Below are 19,579 nucleotides of genomic sequence, written 5' to 3' on the forward strand. Positions count from 1 at the left end.
AGGACTACAACAAACGGCTGGTAGAGACTACAGGAGCTTCCTCCCGGGTTTGTGACATCACCAACCCTAGAATTTACATAATCCCCGCCCCTGAGCACGATTTATAGATTATCAAGACAGAATATGCTAATCAATGACTAGAAGATAACTACACATAAGCTACATAAATTCATCAACTAACCATTAAGAAATGTCCTGTTGCATTCTGCATGTTTTCACTTGAGTCTCTCCATCATTGTCTGAGTCTGGTTTGAACATAAAAGGCTAAAAGTTTTTGAAATGTTCAGTGCATGTCTGTGTGAGTGCAGGCTCTTGAAGCTCCGCCCCCTGTGCCGGGAGCAGCAGCTCATTTGCATTTAAAGGAACAGACACAAAACAGTGCGTTTTTGCTCACCCTCAAAAAGTGACAATTTTAACATGCTATATAAAAATATCTGTGGGGTATTTTGAACTAAAACTTCACATACACACAAAGACTTATATTACATCTTGTGAAAAGGTGACACCCCTTTAAGAGAGATTGGCATGGTAATGTTAATGTAGCTATTTGGTCTTGGCAGAATAGATCTGCTGCAGAGCTAGTAAAGAAACTTGCTACTGCCAATACATTCACAGACTGCTGTGATTATGTAAAACATGCTGCTGCATATAACATACATGAAATAACCCCCGTAGTAGATCTATACAGTCAGGTGGAGCTGGGGAAGCTGGAGGGTTTCTGAAAGCGCGCTGCAGACTGCTAACAGCAAACAATGCCAAGTATTTTAATGTTGAGCTACAGCAACCAATAAGCTGCGCTATGAAGACAACGATGTGATCACTAACAAATATATTTAAGGACCTAGGCTATCAGCCTGCGCCATTTAGAGTTTCATGACAGAACTTACTGACCCTTTCCTAAATTTGGTTTATTCACTTTCAGGCAGTGACACGTGCGACTGGCTTTTATCCAGTGGACGTTTTTTAGGGGACAATGTATGGCAGCCCTACGGTTGCATGCTACACAAGTACAAAAGCACGTAAGTCATGTTGTCATTGTTAATGTACGTCAATGATGTATGTGGGGTAGAAATGTGGGCTGCAATTTACAGTCCTTTTTGTTGTCTTTCAGTGAAGCAAACCTTTGCCTCAGAGAGAAGAGAATAGCTTTTGTAGGTGACTCTAGAATACGTCAGCTCTTCTATTCTTTCATCAAAATGATGAACCCTGAAGTGAAAGAATTTGGAAACAAGGTTTGTTGTTGCTATTCATTTCAGTATGCCTTCTTTTGGTTAACTGGTATAATGTATTCCAAATCAGAGTGAAAATGTACTTCAAAGTGGTGTTTTGTTGGATGCCCCTCAAGCAATTGTGAGTTTAATACTTGCACCAGTCAAAGGCTATATTTAAATTAAAAAGGAAAGGGTGTAATTGTTCCTGTTAACCACAACATTTCCTCTGGTATTTCAAAATATGCCTCAGACCAAAGCAGTTGTTTATAGACATTAACCTGCATGCAATACTTTTTGTTTTTGTATAGAAGACTCTTTCTACTTTTGTAAGATGTGATTAATTTATTATAAGTGAAAGTCTATGACAAAGGGGTTGCTGATTAATCTCAACATGTCGGCCCAAACTCGATGCATGATAAAATACATTTTGTAGTCTTGATTTGACATGATTTAAAATCACCATGGAATCAAAATGAACAATTCTTATTTTTTTATGGAATGTTCCAGTGTTTATGAACGATTGATCTGTGCCCAATAATCTTTATTAAAAAGAAATTGTATAAAAATATAATTTGTAATTCTTTGTAAAAAAACAAAAAAACAAAAAAAACACATATATATATATATATATATATATATATATATATATATATATAAAATTGTTTTTCAAAATTAACAAGTATAGTGCATTTTATAAAGATATACTACATTTAATGCTAATCCTTTATTATTACAAATATACAGTAGATGCAATGACAGTAATAAATATGTTATTATTATGAGTAAAAAATATATATTTTCCTGTTTCTATCAATTGTTTCCCCAGCATGAAAACATCCCCTTTGTAGATGGTGATTCCACTGTGGTAAGTATTTTTTAATGAATTGTGTCCAGTGCAGCAGAAAGTTTTATTTTATTTGAGACTTGATCCATCACGGTTATTGGTTATTATATAACAACTCTGTTCCATATGTTCACCTTTTAGGACTTCCTGTGGTATGCAGAAGTTAATAATTCCTTGAAGGAGCAGTTAATGTTATGGACAGAGGTAAAGACGATTAACTTGTACTGGATACAAATTAGGCGGGTTATTAAATCACAAGCTTAAGAATCTTGTCTCATCTCTCGATAATTATAGGGATCTGCTTCCAAACCACATGTCATCATCATTGGTGCTGCTACGGTGAGTTCCTGTTTGCAGTCATGATGGCCTTCAGGTGCTATTGTTGAAAATCATTCTACTGACTGATGTTTGTGGTTTTCAACAGTGGTCCATTAAGTTGCACAACGGCAAGAGTGAGGCACTCTTTCAGTACAAAGCAAACCTCTCAGCTATATCAGACACACTGGAAAAACTAGCCGAGCACAGTGAAGTCTATTGGGTTCTGCAAGGTGAGTTTTGATGTTCAGATGCACTGGAACCCTTCATGTTCCTGTCTTATGTTTACATTCTGCCTGTTTATTTAGATCCTGTTTATGAGGATGTGCTAAGTGACAGCCGAAAGATGATCACAAACGAGCAGATAAATCTGTACAACGAGGCGGCGGTTAGTACTCTAAATACCAGCAAAAAGAAGGTCAAGTTCTTAGAGGCTTCTCGGCAAGCTGCTATGGAGACCATTTCCCAGTCGGTGGATGGCCTGCACCTTCCTGAGAGCACAAGAGATGTTGTAAGTCTACATTTGAGCTTTAGGGCATTTTCAGACTTGTAGACTTTTGCTTTGTTCCAAAACAGGGATTAAAATTCTTACATGTAACATTTGTAAATGGCTCAAAATTTGTTAGTCCCCCTGTAGTCAATAATTGTATCCTTTAAAACTCATCTTTGATCACCAAAATTATTATTATTATTATTATTATTATTTTTTTTCTGTGAAAAAAATTCTTCATGCCTTAAAATAGCTTGATTGTAACTCTACACCCTTGCGTCGTTTAGTATTCGCGGATACGTGAAAATAAATTCCACGAGCTCAGAATACCTTATCCACTCGGTCAACTTTACTGTAGTAAATGCTGCACAATGGCAAGTGGAAATACTGGTTAAATTCTGCCATATACTGTATGTTTGAACCAGAAACTGATTCGGAAGAAGAAGTGGAAAAGCGAATTATATAGGGTCGTCTACAAGTCGATCTTATCAGAATGTTAATGCATTTTATTTAGCACTCTATACAACGTCGGACACATAACGGTAATTGATATTATTAGTTTTTTGCTTGACAACTTTATCAAACCGCTAATAATGTGTTACTAATGTTACTAGTGTTAATATAACATATATATGTTGACATATAAACAACATTAAAAACCTGATTTTAAAAGCCACGTGTGAGTAAACTGTCCTCTCATTGGTCAGAGCACACCTGCATCTGGCTTTCTTTGTAGCTGTCGTTATATTACTTTATCATTTAGAGCATGAATCAAGGCTTCGTCAGGACAACATTCTTACCTATTTCGAAGAAGAGCAGCATTTTTAGATTAAAAGGCGCACTTCTCTTTAGAGGTTAACTCAAAATTCATTTTGAGAGGCATTAGCAGAACAAACACTACTGCTTTTCACACAACGTACGTAATTACTAATCATCATACATTGTGATACAGCCTGGTTCATTGTTCTGTTGGGTTGGATTGCTTTCTCACCACAAGCGAACCAATCCAGTGTTCATTTGTTTTTAAGCTGGCTGAGACCACCTTGTTCAGAGCAGGCGATCTCGGACCGTTCTTTTTGTGTGGATCCGAGCAAAATTACCATGTGTGAAAACGCCCTTGGTTTTGACAATTACGCCGGTTTCACACTGCACGCATTAGCAGAGCGTAAGCAGCGCAGGAGCAGTGCATATGGTGAGCAGGAGCAGGACACGAGCGTTTTGCTTTCACACTAGCAGCGTTTGTCACGCGCGGTGTATAGACAGAGTAGGCTACTCTATAATCAGGGTAAGTTGGCATTGCTTTATTTCGTTTTCAAATACATTTAAGAGAAAAGACTTGTCAAGAAGCTTATTTTATTAATCATTTCATTTATATAACTTTTGGTTCGTCTTTGTTTTTATTGTTCGGGCAACAAGTTTGTTTTTGGACATTTGTTTTCTTTTTAAATTGATGTTGGTCATTTGATTGACTGTTTAAAACACAATATATCATCAATGCGCTTTTTGGGTAAAACTGCGGTGTATTTTGGCCATGATCAATGCATATCACTTTAATTCAGCGTAAGCGGCGCAGCAAAAAATAGACCAGGCGCTGAAACGATCGCGGCACTGCTGCTCCTGCTCTGCTCCTGCTACACGCTGCCGCGCCGCCTCTGCGTGCGGTGTGAATGCACTCATTGAATAACATGGACGCCGAAAAAAATACGCGCTGCTCACGCGCCGCTGACGCTTGCGGTGTGAAACCGGCGTTAGTTGTTCCATTTAATTATTTTTAACAAATAGGAATTATTTACCCTCTTTTCAGGGTGCCATGGTTCTGATGAACTCCATGTGCAACAAGATCCTGAAGCCCATCGACGGCTCTTGCTGTCAGAGCACTCCTCCACTAAGCGTCCTTCAGAAGCTAGCTGCTGGTCTCTTCCTGGTGTCCATCATCTGCTTCCTCCTACTGGGCTATAGTAGACATCATAAGAGCAGGCCCATTCCTGATGTGGAGAGCGGAGAAGAGAAGAAACCCCCTGTTGTCGTGGGTCAACTCAACCCAAAGGGACCTTTACTGGCCATCTGCAAAATGAGCCTTATCATGGTGTACTTCTACATGTGTGACAGGGCAGACATCTTTATGAAGGAACAGAAATTCTACACACATTCTACCTTTTTCATCCCTCTTATTTACATCTTCGTTCTGGGCATCTTCTACAATGAGAACAGCAAAGAGGTAACACAGACTCTTGGGAAATTGTTGTTTTTCTAGTCCAAAAGCGAATATCAATACTGATTATCATACAATTAAACATTTTCTTTCCAGACAAAACTCCTGAACAGAGAGCAAACAGATGAATGGAAGGGCTGGATGCAGCTGGTTATCCTAATTTATCACATTTCTGGAGCTAGTGCTGTACGTTTAAAAAAAAATTTTTTTAGTTTGGATTACTTGCTTTAGTAGTGACTGCACTCTCAATCTCCTTTTTTTAATCTTTTTGCTTCCTCAGTTCATACCTGTGTACATGCATGTCCGTGTCTTGGTAGCTGCTTATCTCTTCCAAACAGGATATGGACACTTCTCATTCTTCTGGCTAAAGGGAGACTTTGGAATTTACAGAGTGTGTCAGGTAATTGTTGCCCGACTTTGCTGATCTTTTTTGGTCCTCTGTAAAAAAAAAAAATGTTTAAGGCCAAATGTAAACTAGTTTTAGTTCAATTGATTTAGTCTGAAACCATTAGTTTGAGTGGTTTGAAATGGTTTTAGTTGAATAAAGAAATTAATACTTTTATTTCAGCAAGTAGACATTTAAATTGATCAAAAGCACCTGTTTTAACTGTCTAAAATAATTTATACATAATACATAACATTTATAATAATAATGTTTTCTGAGCAACAAATCATCATATCAGAATGATTTATGAAGGATCATGTGACACTCTAGACTGGAGTAATGATGCTGGAAATTCAGCTTTCCATCATAAATTACATTTTAAAATATATTAAAATAGAAAACAATTATTTGAATTTATAATAATGATATTTTACTGTACTTTTTATCAAAGGCAGCCTTGATGAGCATAGGAGACTTATTTCAAAAACATCAAAAAAATCTGACCAACCCCAAACTTTTGAAAAGTTGGGTATATATTAACATACTATTCATTAAAGCTAGATTATAGTTTTGTTGACTTTCTGTTATTGTGCAATGTAGAAAAATGTTTTAAAGTGGATGTGACCAAACTTATTAATCAGTGAAAATGCTAATAGTAATGCATTATTGCACAGTATGATATCCAGTATGCACAGTATGATGATCCAGTGATCTCTGTCTACTCATCGTGCCCAGAGCTAGACTTAAAAAACGACTTTTGCAGGTCCAGTCTACCTCTTCACATCAGATTAGCTGCCTTTATTTCTGCCTTCAAATCTGCTCTAAAGACATATTTATTCTCTTTGGTTTTCAATAATCCTTGATCATAGGCTTGATTTTTTTTGTTTTACTATTGTTGTGTGTTTCTATTGTTTCTATTTCTTAGTTTTATTATTTTCTGTACAGCACTTTGGTCAGCCTTGGTTGTTTTAAACTGTGGTTTATAAATAAAAAATAAATTGTAATATTGTATTGATATAAATAATGAGTCCTTTTTTTTTTGTCTTTTAGGTTCTCTTCAGGCTTAACTTTCTAGTGGTGGTGCTCTGTCTGGTTATGGACAGGCCTTATCAGTTCTATTACTTTGTGCCTCTTGTCACCTTTTGGTTTGCAGTTATTTATGCCACAATGGCATTATGGCCACAGATTCTTCAGAAGCAAGCCAATGGTAAGTCATATTACAATGTTTGCATTTATTCATTTCGTACACTCTAAACAAGCCTAACATCATTTTGATTTTATATATTAAGCCTTGAAATATTGTTTTCTCTTTTTTTTCCCTCAATTACGCACAGGTAGTGCATTTTGGAATCTGGCAGTCTTGTTGAAACTTCTGGGTTTGCTTCTTTTCATCTGCTTCTTTGCGTACTCACAAGTGAGTTTCTCTCTTACAGTAAGACTGTTAGACAGTATTGATATACATTTTTGGTTACACTTTATTTCAATAGTCCACTTTAGACATTCTACCAGCTATAAGTAACTTTGCATTTACATGTCAACCAACTTGCATTAGAGTATTAGTAGACTGTTTGGTTAGGGTTAGGAGAATAAGTTGACGTGCTTGCAAAAGTACTTCTGGTCAGTAGAATGTCTGTTGGGGAGCATCAAAATAAAGTGTTAGCAGATATTAAGCAGACAGTCTCTAATGACTGGTAGTTGACATATACACTCACCTAAATGATTATTAGGAACACCTGTTCAATTTCTCATTAATCCAAACTGAATGTCAGAATGGGAAAGAAAGGTGATTTAAGCAATTTTGCGCGTGGCATGGTTGTTGGTGCCAGACGGGCCGGTCTGAGTATTTCACAATCTGCTCAGTTACTGGGATTTTCACACACAACTATTTCTAGGGTTTACAAAGAATGGTCCTGTGGGTGAAAATGCCTTGTTGATGCTAGAGGTCAGAGGTGAATGGGCCGACTGATTCAAGCTGATAGAAGAGCAACTTTGACTGAAATAACCACTCGTTACAACCGAGGTATGCTGCAAAGCATTTGTGAAGCCACAACACGCACAACCTTGAGGCGGATGGGCTACAACAGCAGAAGACCCCACCGGGTACCACTCATCTCCACTACAAATAGGAAAAAGAGGCTACAATTTGCACGAGCTCACCAAAATTGGACAGTTGAAGACTGGAAAAATGTTGCCTGGTCTGATGAGTCTCGATTTCTGTTGAGACATTCAGATGGTAGAGTCAGAATTTGGCGTAAACAGAATGAGAACATGGATCCATCATGCCTTGTTACCACTGTGCAGGCTGGTGGTGGTGGTGTAATGATGTGGGGGATGTTTTCTTGGCACACTTTAGGCCCCTTAGTGCCAATTGGGCATCGTTTAAATGCCACGGCCTACCTGAGCATTGTTTCTGACCATGTCCATCCCTTTATGACCACCATGTACCCTATGGCTACTTCCAGCAGGATAATGCACCATGTCACAAAGCTCGAATCATTTCAAATTGGTTTCTTGAACATGACAATGAGTTCACTGTACTAAAATGGCCCCCACAGTCACCAGATCTCAACCCAATAGAGCATCTTTGGGTTGTGGTGGAACGGGAGCTTTCTTGCCCTGGATGTGCATCCCACAAATCTCCATCAACTGCAAGATGCTATCCTATCAATATGGGCCAACATTTCTAAAGAATGCTTTCAGCACCTTGTTGAATCAATGCCACGTAGAATTAAGGCAGTTCTGAAGGCAAAAGGGGGTCAAACACAGTATTAGTATGGTGTTCCTAATAATCCTTTAGGTGAGTGTAGTTGCAAAGTTACTTATAGTTAGTAGAATGTCTAAAGTGGACCATCAGAATAAATGAGAGCATCTAAATCTTTTGCGTTTGTTGCAGGAACTCTTTGAGAGTGTTTTCTCTGTTTGGCCTGTTTCAAAGCTCTTTGAACTGCAAGGTAGCATCCATGAGTGGTGGTTCAGGTGGAAACTTGATCGATTTGTACGTAAAATACTTTCATTTGAACGAATAAGACCTGTAAAACATTTCTCAAATTCACATCTTGAAGTAATGGATGTTTTCTGCTCTTTTGGATGCTAGGCTGTGATCAACGGGATGCTCTTTGCCTTCATATACCTGCTGCTTCAGAAATGCCAGCTGCTGTCTGAAGGCAAAGGAGAGCCTCTCTTCTCCAACAAGATTTCCAACTGTCTGCTCTTCATCTCTGTGGTTTCCTTTTTGGTAAGGCTTATTCTGTCTCTCTTCGAGACACTTAAATGGTAATCTGATTTCTTCACAATGGGTTCTTTTGTTTACAGACATACTCCATTTGGGCCAGTGGGTGCAAAAACAAGTCTGAGTGTAATGAGATGCATCCATACATTTCTGTTGTTCAGGCAAGTACCCATCCCACTATGTGCTCTTTTATAATGTTGTTCTCATACACAGCTTTAACCAACACTTCAGATGGCTTTTTTGGGAACAGAAAGAACATTTGCAACCTAAAATAATGGATCCATTTCAAAAGGCTTTTTGTTTCGTTGTGTTGTGCCTGTGAGGCTGCTGACTTTTTATCACTGCGCTTTTTCTGCCCACAGATTCTGGCTTTCATTTTGATCCGGAATATTCCTGGTTATGCTCGCTCTTTGTACAGCTCATTCTTTGCATGGTTTGGAAAGATCTCCCTAGAGGTGAGAGTGCAAACAAACATTTAAAAGAATACTCTGGGTTATTGTCAACGTCATACTGATGATATTTTCGGCATGCGGTTGATTAGGACGGACAATTCCAACTTGTGACTCTTTCAGTATAAAATGAACAGGGAATGCATTTACAGTAATATCTGATGGAAGTCCAGTAGGCCGGCAGGCACCAATGTTGAATAAAATAAACTATTCTAACGGTTTGAATGTTTAGCCGCAATACGTAAGTCGCATTTACAGTTGTTTGGCGAAATTTCGGGGACGAAATCCAGTCAGAAGGAATCCACGCAATCCGTAACATCACATGAGGTCAAAAGATTTCCCAACACAGATTTTTCATTGTGTTCAAGTTGTTCGCTATGTTGACAAACGTAAAAAAGATGAACACAAATGCACCAGGGTTCGATGGAATCAAGCTGAGTGTGAAACCAGACCAACACTGGCGCCAGGAACAATCGTGCTCGGAATCGGACTGACTGTATCGTTACTGTCTGTATCACTGGGAATCAAGTACTGAGGAAGCCTCTGGAGCTGAAATTCAGGAATGGTAATGGGAGTTTTGTTTCCGAAATGTGCTGTAAATGCTAGACCAGTTACGACAGACCGAGCCGTCTGACCAATCAGAGCAGAGTATAGAAAGGAGGTGATGAAAGACGACTGTTGTCGCCTCGCGTCGCCTGCGTCTGGGCAAAAAAGCTGCACTTGAACACACTGAAAGGACTACAGTCGACTGTCAGCAAGCAAGCGCGTTCTGCGCCTGCGTGTAAAGGAGACATCTGTTCATTTCTGCAGATATATTTCTCTATATTGCTCATTCAAAAAGGGAAATCGACACTTCAGGCTACAGATACACAAACCGTAAACAAAGCAGCGCTTGCTTACCGTTTTGAATATCAATCATGCTGATCACTTTCTTTATTCCACTCGGCTCATGTTATTATTAAAATAATATTTATGTATGTGTGCAGATTAAATCTTTGATTGAACAGTTTCAGACACGGTTAGAAAAGAAGTGATGTGCAATGTATATTATGAGAAAAATAAAGTTTTTTTATTTATTTTTTGTCCGTGGATGCATGTAAACCTGATGTAGGAGACCTCCAAAACAAAACCAGGAACCTTTAAAATAGCATAATGGGGCACTTTAACAAACTAATTTATTGCAACCATTCTAACATGCTTCTTGTTTTCCCACCAGCTCTTCATATGCCAGTATCATATTTGGCTGGCAGCGGACACCAAGGGCATCCTGGTCCTCATTCCAGGAAACCCCAGCTTAAACATCATCGTCAGCACATTCATCTTTGTCTGTGTAGCTCATGAGATCTCCCAGATCACCAATGACTTGGCCCAGGTGGCCATTCCTAAAGAGAGTGGGACTCTACTGAAGAGACTGCTGGGGGCAGGAGTCTTTCTAGCGCTGGTACTGATACTGTCCCAAAAAGAGTGACGCACCTCGTCCGGTGAGGATCCTAATAGATCTGTGTGTATAAAACAAATAAACTCCACCAGCCAAGAACGTTTTTTTTCCTAGTAGTTGATCTAGGGAAATCTTACGGCACTGGTCTGTATACAAAACTCAAGTTGGAACAGGAGCCAAGGACTCTGGAGCAACAGTGATTCGGATGATTAAAGAAGGATTCTTAAGCAGGATGTTTGCAGTAGACAAATCACACAGACTGTGTGCAGATAAGTCAAGTACCCGTGCTCCGTCCGCTCTTCTCTCATAGCTTTGAGGTGTGTTTTATGGGCAGTATTTAATAATTTATGTTCATATTTTATACTGGGGGTCTGTGTTTGTGTCTCTTCATTGTTGTCCCATTCTGTTTTGTACATGATGCCCATGATTGCAAAATGTGAAGGAGTAATACATTCCTGACGGCGCGCCATCGGCTCGTGCACCAAACGTTTCTTTACAATTCATATTTCACCAGCAGCTTTATCCTTCAGGTGAACAACCTCCAACCTTTGGATTATTGAAACGTGAAAATCCATTTATTGCCGTTTTAAAATGAACTCAATGGCAGCGAATGTGTTCCGCTTGCAACAATATGTATGCTAGATGTGGAAAATGGGGTGGTGCCACTACTAAGGGAATCCATAAGCACATTCTGCTTCCGTCAGAATGCTTTCATTTCCTGGAGGAACAGCATTTGATGTGAAATGTAAACTTGAACTATTAAGACAAAATCACGTGCTTTGTTCAGACACATTCAGAACACTACGCATTTGAGCCAGTTATTTGTTCGTTTTTTACCACATGGGTTTATTCTGTTCATATGAATTCAGCTTAAAGAGATAGTTCACCCAAAAAATGAAAATGTTGTCATTACTCACTCCCCCTAAACCTGAATGAGTTTCTTTCTTCTGTTGAACACAAATTAATATATTTTGAAGAATGTTGGTAAGTCAATGGGGTCCATCAACTGCCTGGTTACCAACATTCTTTAAAATATCTTTTGTTTTCAAAAGAAGAAAGAAACTCATACAGGTTAGGAACAACTTACCCTCAAATAAAGACAAAATGTATTTATGGGTGAACTATCCTTTTAATGTTAGAGCCAGTTTTGTCTGCGATCCGTGACCTCATTATTTATTGTTTAATGTGCATCTTCATACCCTCTCCAACTGCTTGAATTGCGGAAACTGAAGCCTGATGTTCATGTGTAACTTGATGTATTTTTATTTTATTTTTAAATATATTACTTGTAAAAAAAAGAGTTAAATTTAATTCTCAGTTTAATGATAATGCTGTAAATAGATCCTTCATTATGTGCCATTGAGACAAGGCATATTGTTTGAGGCTGCATTCAGCCTAATAATTTCCATAGTGGCACTTCCTTCTAATCACAATTTAATATATGTGAATTTAAAAGCAGCTACAAGGTATATTATTATTTTTTTCATCAGTGAAAATGCATTTTTTCGAAGCAAAGCAAAGTTTGTACAGCCTGCCATCAATTTGCACATTCAAGCAACTGACCGTAAATGTTTATTTGTCTTTTTCACCTTGTTCATAAAACAAATTATTTGTATAGTTTGCAATAAGTTTTATTTAAAGAAACCTCAAAGGAAATGGTTTTGTGTGTGTACAATACATTTTGTCCAAAAATGTGAAAATATTCATTTAATTTGGAAATGCATTCATCTTATTGTACAGTCAATGTTGATAAATCCCTTCTCAAAAACATTTTCATTTCTGTTTAAATATCTACACTCGCACACCCAAGAACAAACATGAGCCAATCTTATGTAGTGGCAAGTGTATTAGTTTATTTATCAAAACATATTTACTCAAATACTGTAAGAACAAAACGAACAATATCAACCTGTTAAGATCCCATTAAATGTGCCTCCATTAGCGATAGACCAAAGACAACTGGTATTTGGCAAAAAGTGAGTTTGTTCACATGTAAAAAAATTTGAACATTTGACACCAGTCCATATTTAAAGGTACATTATGTAAGTTTTGGCGCTCTAGCGGTTAATAAAACTGTATGCGTCTTGCAGAAGAACACTGTAGCCGGAGCTACTTTTCTCTGTTTATGTCTATGACGAATCACGCAGGTACTGGGAAAATCCACAGCGGCTGTCGTCCCACTCCATCTAAAATAGTCTGAATATAAACATTTATTATAGGCGTACCGCAGTGACTCGGTATAAGATAAAAACGCAGTTAGGAAGATGGATTAATGATGCACTCGCTTATTATATAAATTTTGGAAATTACATAGTGTACCTTTAATGTTGGTTCTATTTTAAAAGTATATTTTTAATGTGCCCATATCAACATCAGTTCTTCTGACACTTAATAATGTTGTTCTTTCAGATATGTGCATGAGAACACAAATCATGGAGCTTGAAGCTACAGCTAGACATGCACATTTGGCAGGATTAAACAGGTACAAACGTGAAGATCACAGGTTTAGAGCTTCGGCCACCTTTCTCTCCTCAGGAATACCATTTACCTATAACGAGAGGAGCATTTCAGAAACATGAAATAGACAGTTTATCTGATTCTTTTTTTTTTTTTTTTAAACACATGATCGCAGATGCAAAGAGTAATACTTGCCTCTAGCCTCCGAAAAGTCGACATACAATAATTATCTCCTTTGTTAGCATGAATGAATGAACAGTATGTTAGACAGGAAGAGATTTCACAGACGTCTGATGGCAGTTCATTATGTGGACACTGGGGTTCGCTAGAGACTAAGGGCCAGATTTACTAACAGTTTGCACCAACACAACCCCTCTTTTGGCTTTAAAAAACAACAGTCAGGATTTACAAAAGACACAGTGAAAAAATAGCGCTGAAAAGGCATGGACACCATTATTTTTTTGCGACTGACCTCATTAAATATGCATTTGCAGGAGTTTCCCTTTCAGAGGCAATATTTATGGGAGATGATTTAAAAATGAACCATGCGACATGATTTACTAAGGTTTATCCATTATTTAACGCCCAAAAAGCATGTCTTAAAGGCAGGGTTGGTGATTTGTTCCAGAAACATTTTTTATTATGCTGGTTGAAAATCTCTTCACATCCTGACAACCTGTCAACATATGTATTTCTATACCTCCGTATTTGCATATGAATCTGCAGCAGTCATGTGGTACAGGTCTGTGCTCTTTAAGTTATGTTCATTGTAAATGTAATTAGGGATGGGACGATTACCGGTTTCACTATAAACCATGATAAATGTACTGACGGTTAGTATTATCGTTTGAAATTGAATTATCATTAAAACTGTGTTTGATTATCGCGATTTTAATAACTCACTGTAAATCCTGTCCAGCCAGCAACAGGCTGACGCAGCCGCAGCGCGCAATGTTGTTGTTTTTTTATTTGAGAAGGAATGGCGGAAGGCAGATTAATGTTTTAAATCTTACCTGTTTATAAATTAATTTTGTACAGCGTACAAAACAAGCGTCCAGACAATATGATCACAACAATATTATCAAACTCTGTAAACAATAAATCAACTCTAATTTCATTTTCAATACAATCAAAAACGGAGACGCGTCCGTTGTGATACATGGATGTGCGCTGTGTTATAATGCGTTGTTATTGACGACGGTCAATATAAGATGCCACAGAATATAATCTTGCTTAAAAAAGTGCATAGAGCTGCTTGTTTTATTTGTTGTTTGTTGATTTTCAAATATAAAACTTGTTGAAATGTTTTCAGTGTGAGCATCAGTTATTTTTTAACACTTTCATCTCGTTTTAACAAAACCGTGATAATATTGATAATTACGATAATTTTGGTCACTATATAATTTTCATAACGTCCCATCCCTAACTGTAATATTATGTGCTTTGAGACATGAGGTAGTTTAACGGCGTCTCTCCTGACGCTTTGCAAACTGTGTGCGTTCATGTGTTTTGAAGGAGGTGTGGCTTTGGAGGCGCTCTGAAGGGAGGGTGGGATCTTATGCTTTCAAAGCTAGCTCGCTATTGCTAGCCTCTCTGAAAATTGCCCACCCTTCCTTTAAGCCACTTTGCGCCTGTGTTGTTAGTAGATCACATGCACCTAATTATCATTGGCTCTTGTTTGAAATTGCGACCCTACGTGAATTTGCGTTGGTCACTGTGGAAATGATCCGACTGCTTCTGTTCTTTAATGTGCGCATTGTCAGTAAATCACGCGTAGAACTTTCCACTCCCATCAGCGCTTTTATTGGATTGCGGTCACACACTAATTTGACCTTTTTAATAAATCTGGCCCTAAAGCACCAAAACTGTTAAAAAAAGTTAGAATCTATATCTGTGCCATCTGGTATCAGGTGCTGTTCGTACCAATGGGATGGAAAGCTTAGGCATCAGTATTGGATTCTTCAACTTACCAGAGATCTGCTGCTGTGGTATTTGGATCTGATTTTGAAGATTTCTGTGAATAAACACAAAGCTTTGGTCAAGATGGGCATTACTAGCACTCTGGGATTCAGAACCAATTTCATTAATAAAAAAATGCCAGAATGATGTTCAGTTGCATAAAAAAAAAAAAAAAAAGTTTCTTGCACAAAAGAGACATTACAATCAGTGTCCAACTCACGAACTAATGGCTCCAACTTCTAAACAAATGACTCTTGAGTTTTAATTCTATAATTCTATTTAATATATTTAATTCTATTAATTTTATAAAGTTAAAGCCAGTAATTGGATTGCATTTATGACACTCTTTTGCAAGAATTGTTTTAAATTTCTTTATTATAAAAAATGATCTATTACACAGTTGGCAATGGAACTGAATTTCTTTTTCAAAAATATATATTTCATAAAAGCAGAATCATTAATGCAACCGTTAAGGAACCAACATTTCTAGGTCAATCTTGCTGATGATGATACACATATGTTGTTTTGATCTGTTCTAAGCTCTTCAAGTCCTCAGTGAGTTAATACCAGGGCACTGAGTGATTCAAGCTTGTTTTTAAAGATATAAACATTGGATTACAGCAACCTACTTTCTTAACTCTTCTTAAACCAGATCTGCCATTGCCAAACAAGAATTGTGCCTTACTTTCCCCCCAGAATGAAAGCAAAAGAGCCAGGCTCACGTCTGCGTCTGCATGAGTGGCATGCTGGTGGTCTCGTAGCTGTCGGGGTGGATGGGCGGCACCACCTCTCCGCTCACAGGGTGGAAGACCGGCAGTGTCGAGAGAGGCCACGAGATCTCCCGGTTCTTAGACATGCTGCGAAGCTCCTTAGAAGACTTCTGAATGGAGCTGTGGTGAACCAGCTGAATACTGGGAATGGAAGAAGCCACTCAATTACTATTTATAGCAAATACATGCACAAAAAGTATAATATAGAATATCTGACATTGCTATGCAACCCGACATTTAACATTTATGTAAACACTAAAGTAATAAGTATAATGCTGGGTTCAGGGTTATTATCTAAAACTAAAACTATTAACTGCATTTCTGTTAATTGAAATAAAGCTAAAATAAAATATAAATATTAGTTGAAAAACGTCTCGGTTACGTATGGTAACCCTCGTTCCCGAGGAGGGAACGGAGACGTACGTCAGAAGTGATTCTGACGGACATCATAGAGAGCTGACGAAGGGGAACTTAAACGAAATCTTGCCTTGGAAATAAACTGAAATAAGTTTGTTGAAACACTGAAATTATTAACAGTAAAGAAATCCAAAACTGAGGGGGGGGGGACCTAAATAGCAATATTTAAAAATATGATATATATATATATATATATATATATATATATATATATTATAAATATTAAATATAATTTTTTTTTACTAAAATTAACATGAAAACTAAAAAATAGTTCATTCAAAATATTAATATTAAAACTAAAATAACACTGGTTGGGTTATTATTTATCAGCTTCACAAAGGGCTAATGATGAATATTCATGTCTTTTATCACACTACCTCATTCCACAGTATGAATTATTTACAATTATAATAAGCTGGCATATATCTCTGTCACTGAAGCAGCTGCCCATTGATGACACCATGGAGACACAGAGGCGATTTCATGAATGAGATGGAAATGAACATGTCACCATGATGGAGGATTTGAGATAACAAAACGTGGGAAAGGGGGACCTATCCAAAGAAAAGAAATAAAGATCCAAAAAAGGAGAAAGAAAAGGCCAAGACCACAGGAGAGGGAACACTTACTCTGGTGTTTGCATGTTTCTTTTTTCCCTAGAAACAAAACAAAATGACTGAATTAAATTCTAATATTAATAGTTAAAGACAACCACACAAAAGCCAATGGAGAGCGAGTCAGGAGGGGAATGGAGGGGTGCTGATGATGATGATGATGATGATGATCTCCTTCAGGCTGAGCTTTGATGGTGGGTGACATCATCAGGAAACACACTGGGATTGGTTGATCATGTGGACGAAACATCTGTCGGAATGGCTCTAAATACAACAGATGGAACCTTTGGACTGAGTGTGCTTTGGTTAATGATTAAATGGTAAAAAAAACTGATGCTTGATGAGGATGGTAAGCTGCTTTTTGGCAGGGATGCGACCCTGTCTTGCCTTTCAGAATTTGGCTGTACACACTAGAAAGCCCTTGTGATCTTCACTTAATTGATTCAAAAGACGCCATACTGGCTCTACATGGTTTAAAATGATCAGAAAGGTATCTATCGTTTAAATGTTGATCATTAAACAGTGGCCACTGAGTACAAGTATTAAGTATAAGAGCAGGTTTGTGCTTGCTTGTGTGTGAAAGATTGACCTTCACTGAGGGTTTAGCACAGCGAACTTACAGCCCTTCCCGTCGGCAGCACATGGAGTAGCCGAGGATGATGAAGAGGACCAGGGCGACGGCTGAGGGCACCGCCAGGGTGATCAGGAAGTCAGCGAAATAGTCTTTACTCTTCAGTAACTCAGAAGGCGGGTTGTACTCGCCGATGTCTGGCAGCACACCTGTGCCCGGGTCAGGACGGTTACTGTGCACAGGAACAACCTTAGTGATGTCCACCTTCAAGAGCAGAGACAAACTGGGCTCAGTATATAAAATGCTTCACATTGTTACAGAATTAATATATTACGTGTATATTCGTGTACAAGTGTTTCTCCAAAACTGTTCATTTTGAGGCACACACTACCGTCTGAAAGTTTGGGGATGGTGAGATTTTTTTAAATGTTACTGAAAGAAGTCTCTTATGCTCAACCAAGCCTGCATTTACGATCCAAAATACAGTAAAAACTGTTATATTGTGAAATATCATTACAATTTAAAACAACTGTTTTCTATTTTAATATATATTTAAGTCTTCAGTGTCGCATGATCCTTCAGAATATGTGTGTGATGTGATGATATGATGATTTGGAGCTCAAGAAACATTTTTTATTATTATCAATGTTGAAAACAATTGTGCTGTCTAATATTTTTTTGTGGAAACTGTGATTAATTTTTTGAGGATTCTTTGATAAATAGAAAGTTAGAAAGAGGAAGAACAGCATTTATTTGAAATAGAAATCTTTTGTAACATTATACATGTATTTACTAATCAATTTAATGCATCCTTGCAAAATAAAATATATATTTTTTTATCTTATTGACTACAAACATTTGAACAGTAATGTAGAAAACATTTTTGACGTCCAATAATTTTACTTTGCCGTCTAATGTTTGATGCCTCTAACATTAATATAATATTTACTTTATCTCTAGGTTGTTAAGAATGACCAAAATGTAATAAATACAATTTGAAACATTTAATCTTTAAATGTGCAATGAGCAATGTTTCCTCAAAGTAGCTAGTTTTAAATGTATTTTATTTAAAATAATTTATAAACTAGAATTAATATAATTAGAATTTTGCTTTAAATATTATAAAAATTATATTATTCAATAATAGTTGAAGTCGTAACTGATTGTTCTGCTATTACATGTAAAAATGTAAATGCTTATAATGTCTTTCTCAGTAAGTCTGTTAATAGTAAAGTAACTGTTGGCACATACAGCTAAATGTTTTTTCTACCAAAAGTTGGATATAAGGTAGAGTTGGTGTAATATGCGAGTTGAGATGATGGAAAAATATAAAAAGTTTAAATAAAAATAAAAAATAAAATAAAAAATAAAAATAAATAAAAAAATAATAAAATAAAATAAAATTCAAACAATTGTCCCAGATATATAAAAGTGCCTCTAAAAGCAAATGGCATGTTTACAATAAAATAAAATAAAATAAAATAAAATAAAATAAAATAAAAATAAAATAAAATAAAATAAAATAAAATAAAATAAAATAAAATAAAATTCAAACAATTGTCCCTGGTCTTTTATACATTTATAAAAGTGCCTCTAAAAGCAAATGGCATGTTTAAAATATAATAAAATAAATAAAATAAAATAGAATAGAATAAAATAAAATAAAATAAAATAAAATAAAATAAAATAAAATAAAATAAAATAAAATAAAATAAAATAAAATAAAATAAAATAAAATAAAATAAAATAAAATTAAATAAAATTAAATTCAATTAAATTCAATTCAAACAATTGTCCCTGGTTTTTTATACATATATAAAAGTGCCTCTAAAAGCAAATGGCATGTTTATTTGCACACAACAGTGGATTCTACAGTGGACTGGAGATCTGGCGCTCACCAGAGAGATCTTGCACCAGTCGATGTTGAACTGAGCTCTGAACTTCTTATCGCAGCTGATGACGGGCTCCATCTCCTGACTGCAGCGCAGCTGGTTCTGTGGGGTCTCCACCTCTCGAAGGCATGACGAGAACGGCACGTCTGCTCCCACCATCACATACACACTGTGAACATCACAGAGGCTTAATGAAGAGTTTTTAAGCACAGTGTTCACAAATATTCATTAGAAATTTGACAGTGAATTAACACTCAACATAACCACGATGCACAGAAATAAAGCATAAAGACAAACACAATATGGATACTATACATCTTCTGTCT

General features: G+C 36.9%; 2 protein-coding genes across 9 annotated transcripts in view; one reads left to right on the forward strand and one right to left on the reverse strand.

The window, feature by feature from the left end:
- The window catches only part of casd1 (CAS1 domain containing 1), a 16,664-nt gene extending 4,321 nt beyond the window's left edge, over positions 1-12,343 (forward strand). Inside the window, exons 2-18 of the mRNA XM_084131089.1 lie at positions 923-1,019; positions 1,112-1,232; positions 2,038-2,076; positions 2,197-2,259; positions 2,350-2,394; positions 2,480-2,603; positions 2,679-2,881; positions 4,665-5,078; positions 5,169-5,258; positions 5,353-5,472; positions 6,508-6,664; positions 6,792-6,871; positions 8,351-8,452; positions 8,552-8,692; positions 8,770-8,847; positions 9,049-9,141; positions 10,352-12,343. Of these exons, the coding sequence (XP_083987215.1) occupies positions 923-1,019; positions 1,112-1,232; positions 2,038-2,076; positions 2,197-2,259; positions 2,350-2,394; positions 2,480-2,603; positions 2,679-2,881; positions 4,665-5,078; positions 5,169-5,258; positions 5,353-5,472; positions 6,508-6,664; positions 6,792-6,871; positions 8,351-8,452; positions 8,552-8,692; positions 8,770-8,847; positions 9,049-9,141; positions 10,352-10,603 (2,219 nt within the window). The 3' untranslated portion in view covers positions 10,604-12,343. The remainder of the gene's footprint in view (positions 1-922; positions 1,020-1,111; positions 1,233-2,037; positions 2,077-2,196; positions 2,260-2,349; positions 2,395-2,479; positions 2,604-2,678; positions 2,882-4,664; positions 5,079-5,168; positions 5,259-5,352; positions 5,473-6,507; positions 6,665-6,791; positions 6,872-8,350; positions 8,453-8,551; positions 8,693-8,769; positions 8,848-9,048; positions 9,142-10,351) is intronic.
- The window catches only part of sgce (sarcoglycan, epsilon), a 17,557-nt gene continuing 10,088 nt past the window's right edge, over positions 12,111-19,579 (reverse strand). For 2 of the 8 annotated variants that reach the window (XM_084131090.1, XM_084131093.1), the window contains 7 exons: positions 19,260-19,422; positions 17,411-17,625; positions 16,806-16,832; positions 15,712-15,900; positions 15,001-15,044; positions 13,226-13,263; positions 12,111-13,121 (listed from right to left, as the gene is read on the reverse strand). In XM_084131090.1, coding sequence (XP_083987216.1) covers positions 13,071-13,121; positions 13,226-13,263; positions 15,001-15,044; positions 15,712-15,900; positions 16,806-16,832; positions 17,411-17,625; positions 19,260-19,422 — 727 coding nt within the window. In that variant the 3' untranslated portion in view covers positions 12,111-13,070. The remainder of the gene's footprint in view (positions 13,122-13,225; positions 13,264-15,000; positions 15,045-15,711; positions 15,901-16,805; positions 16,833-17,410; positions 17,626-19,259; positions 19,423-19,579) is intronic. The other 6 variants (XM_084131091.1, XM_084131095.1, XM_084131092.1 and 3 more) reach the window with 3 other exon arrangements.

The sequence above is a fragment of the Abramis brama genome, assembly GCF_963993115.1.
Source record: "Abramis brama genome assembly, chromosome: 12".
In the NCBI taxonomy this organism is placed as follows: Eukaryota; Metazoa; Chordata; class Actinopteri; order Cypriniformes; family Leuciscidae; genus Abramis; species Abramis brama.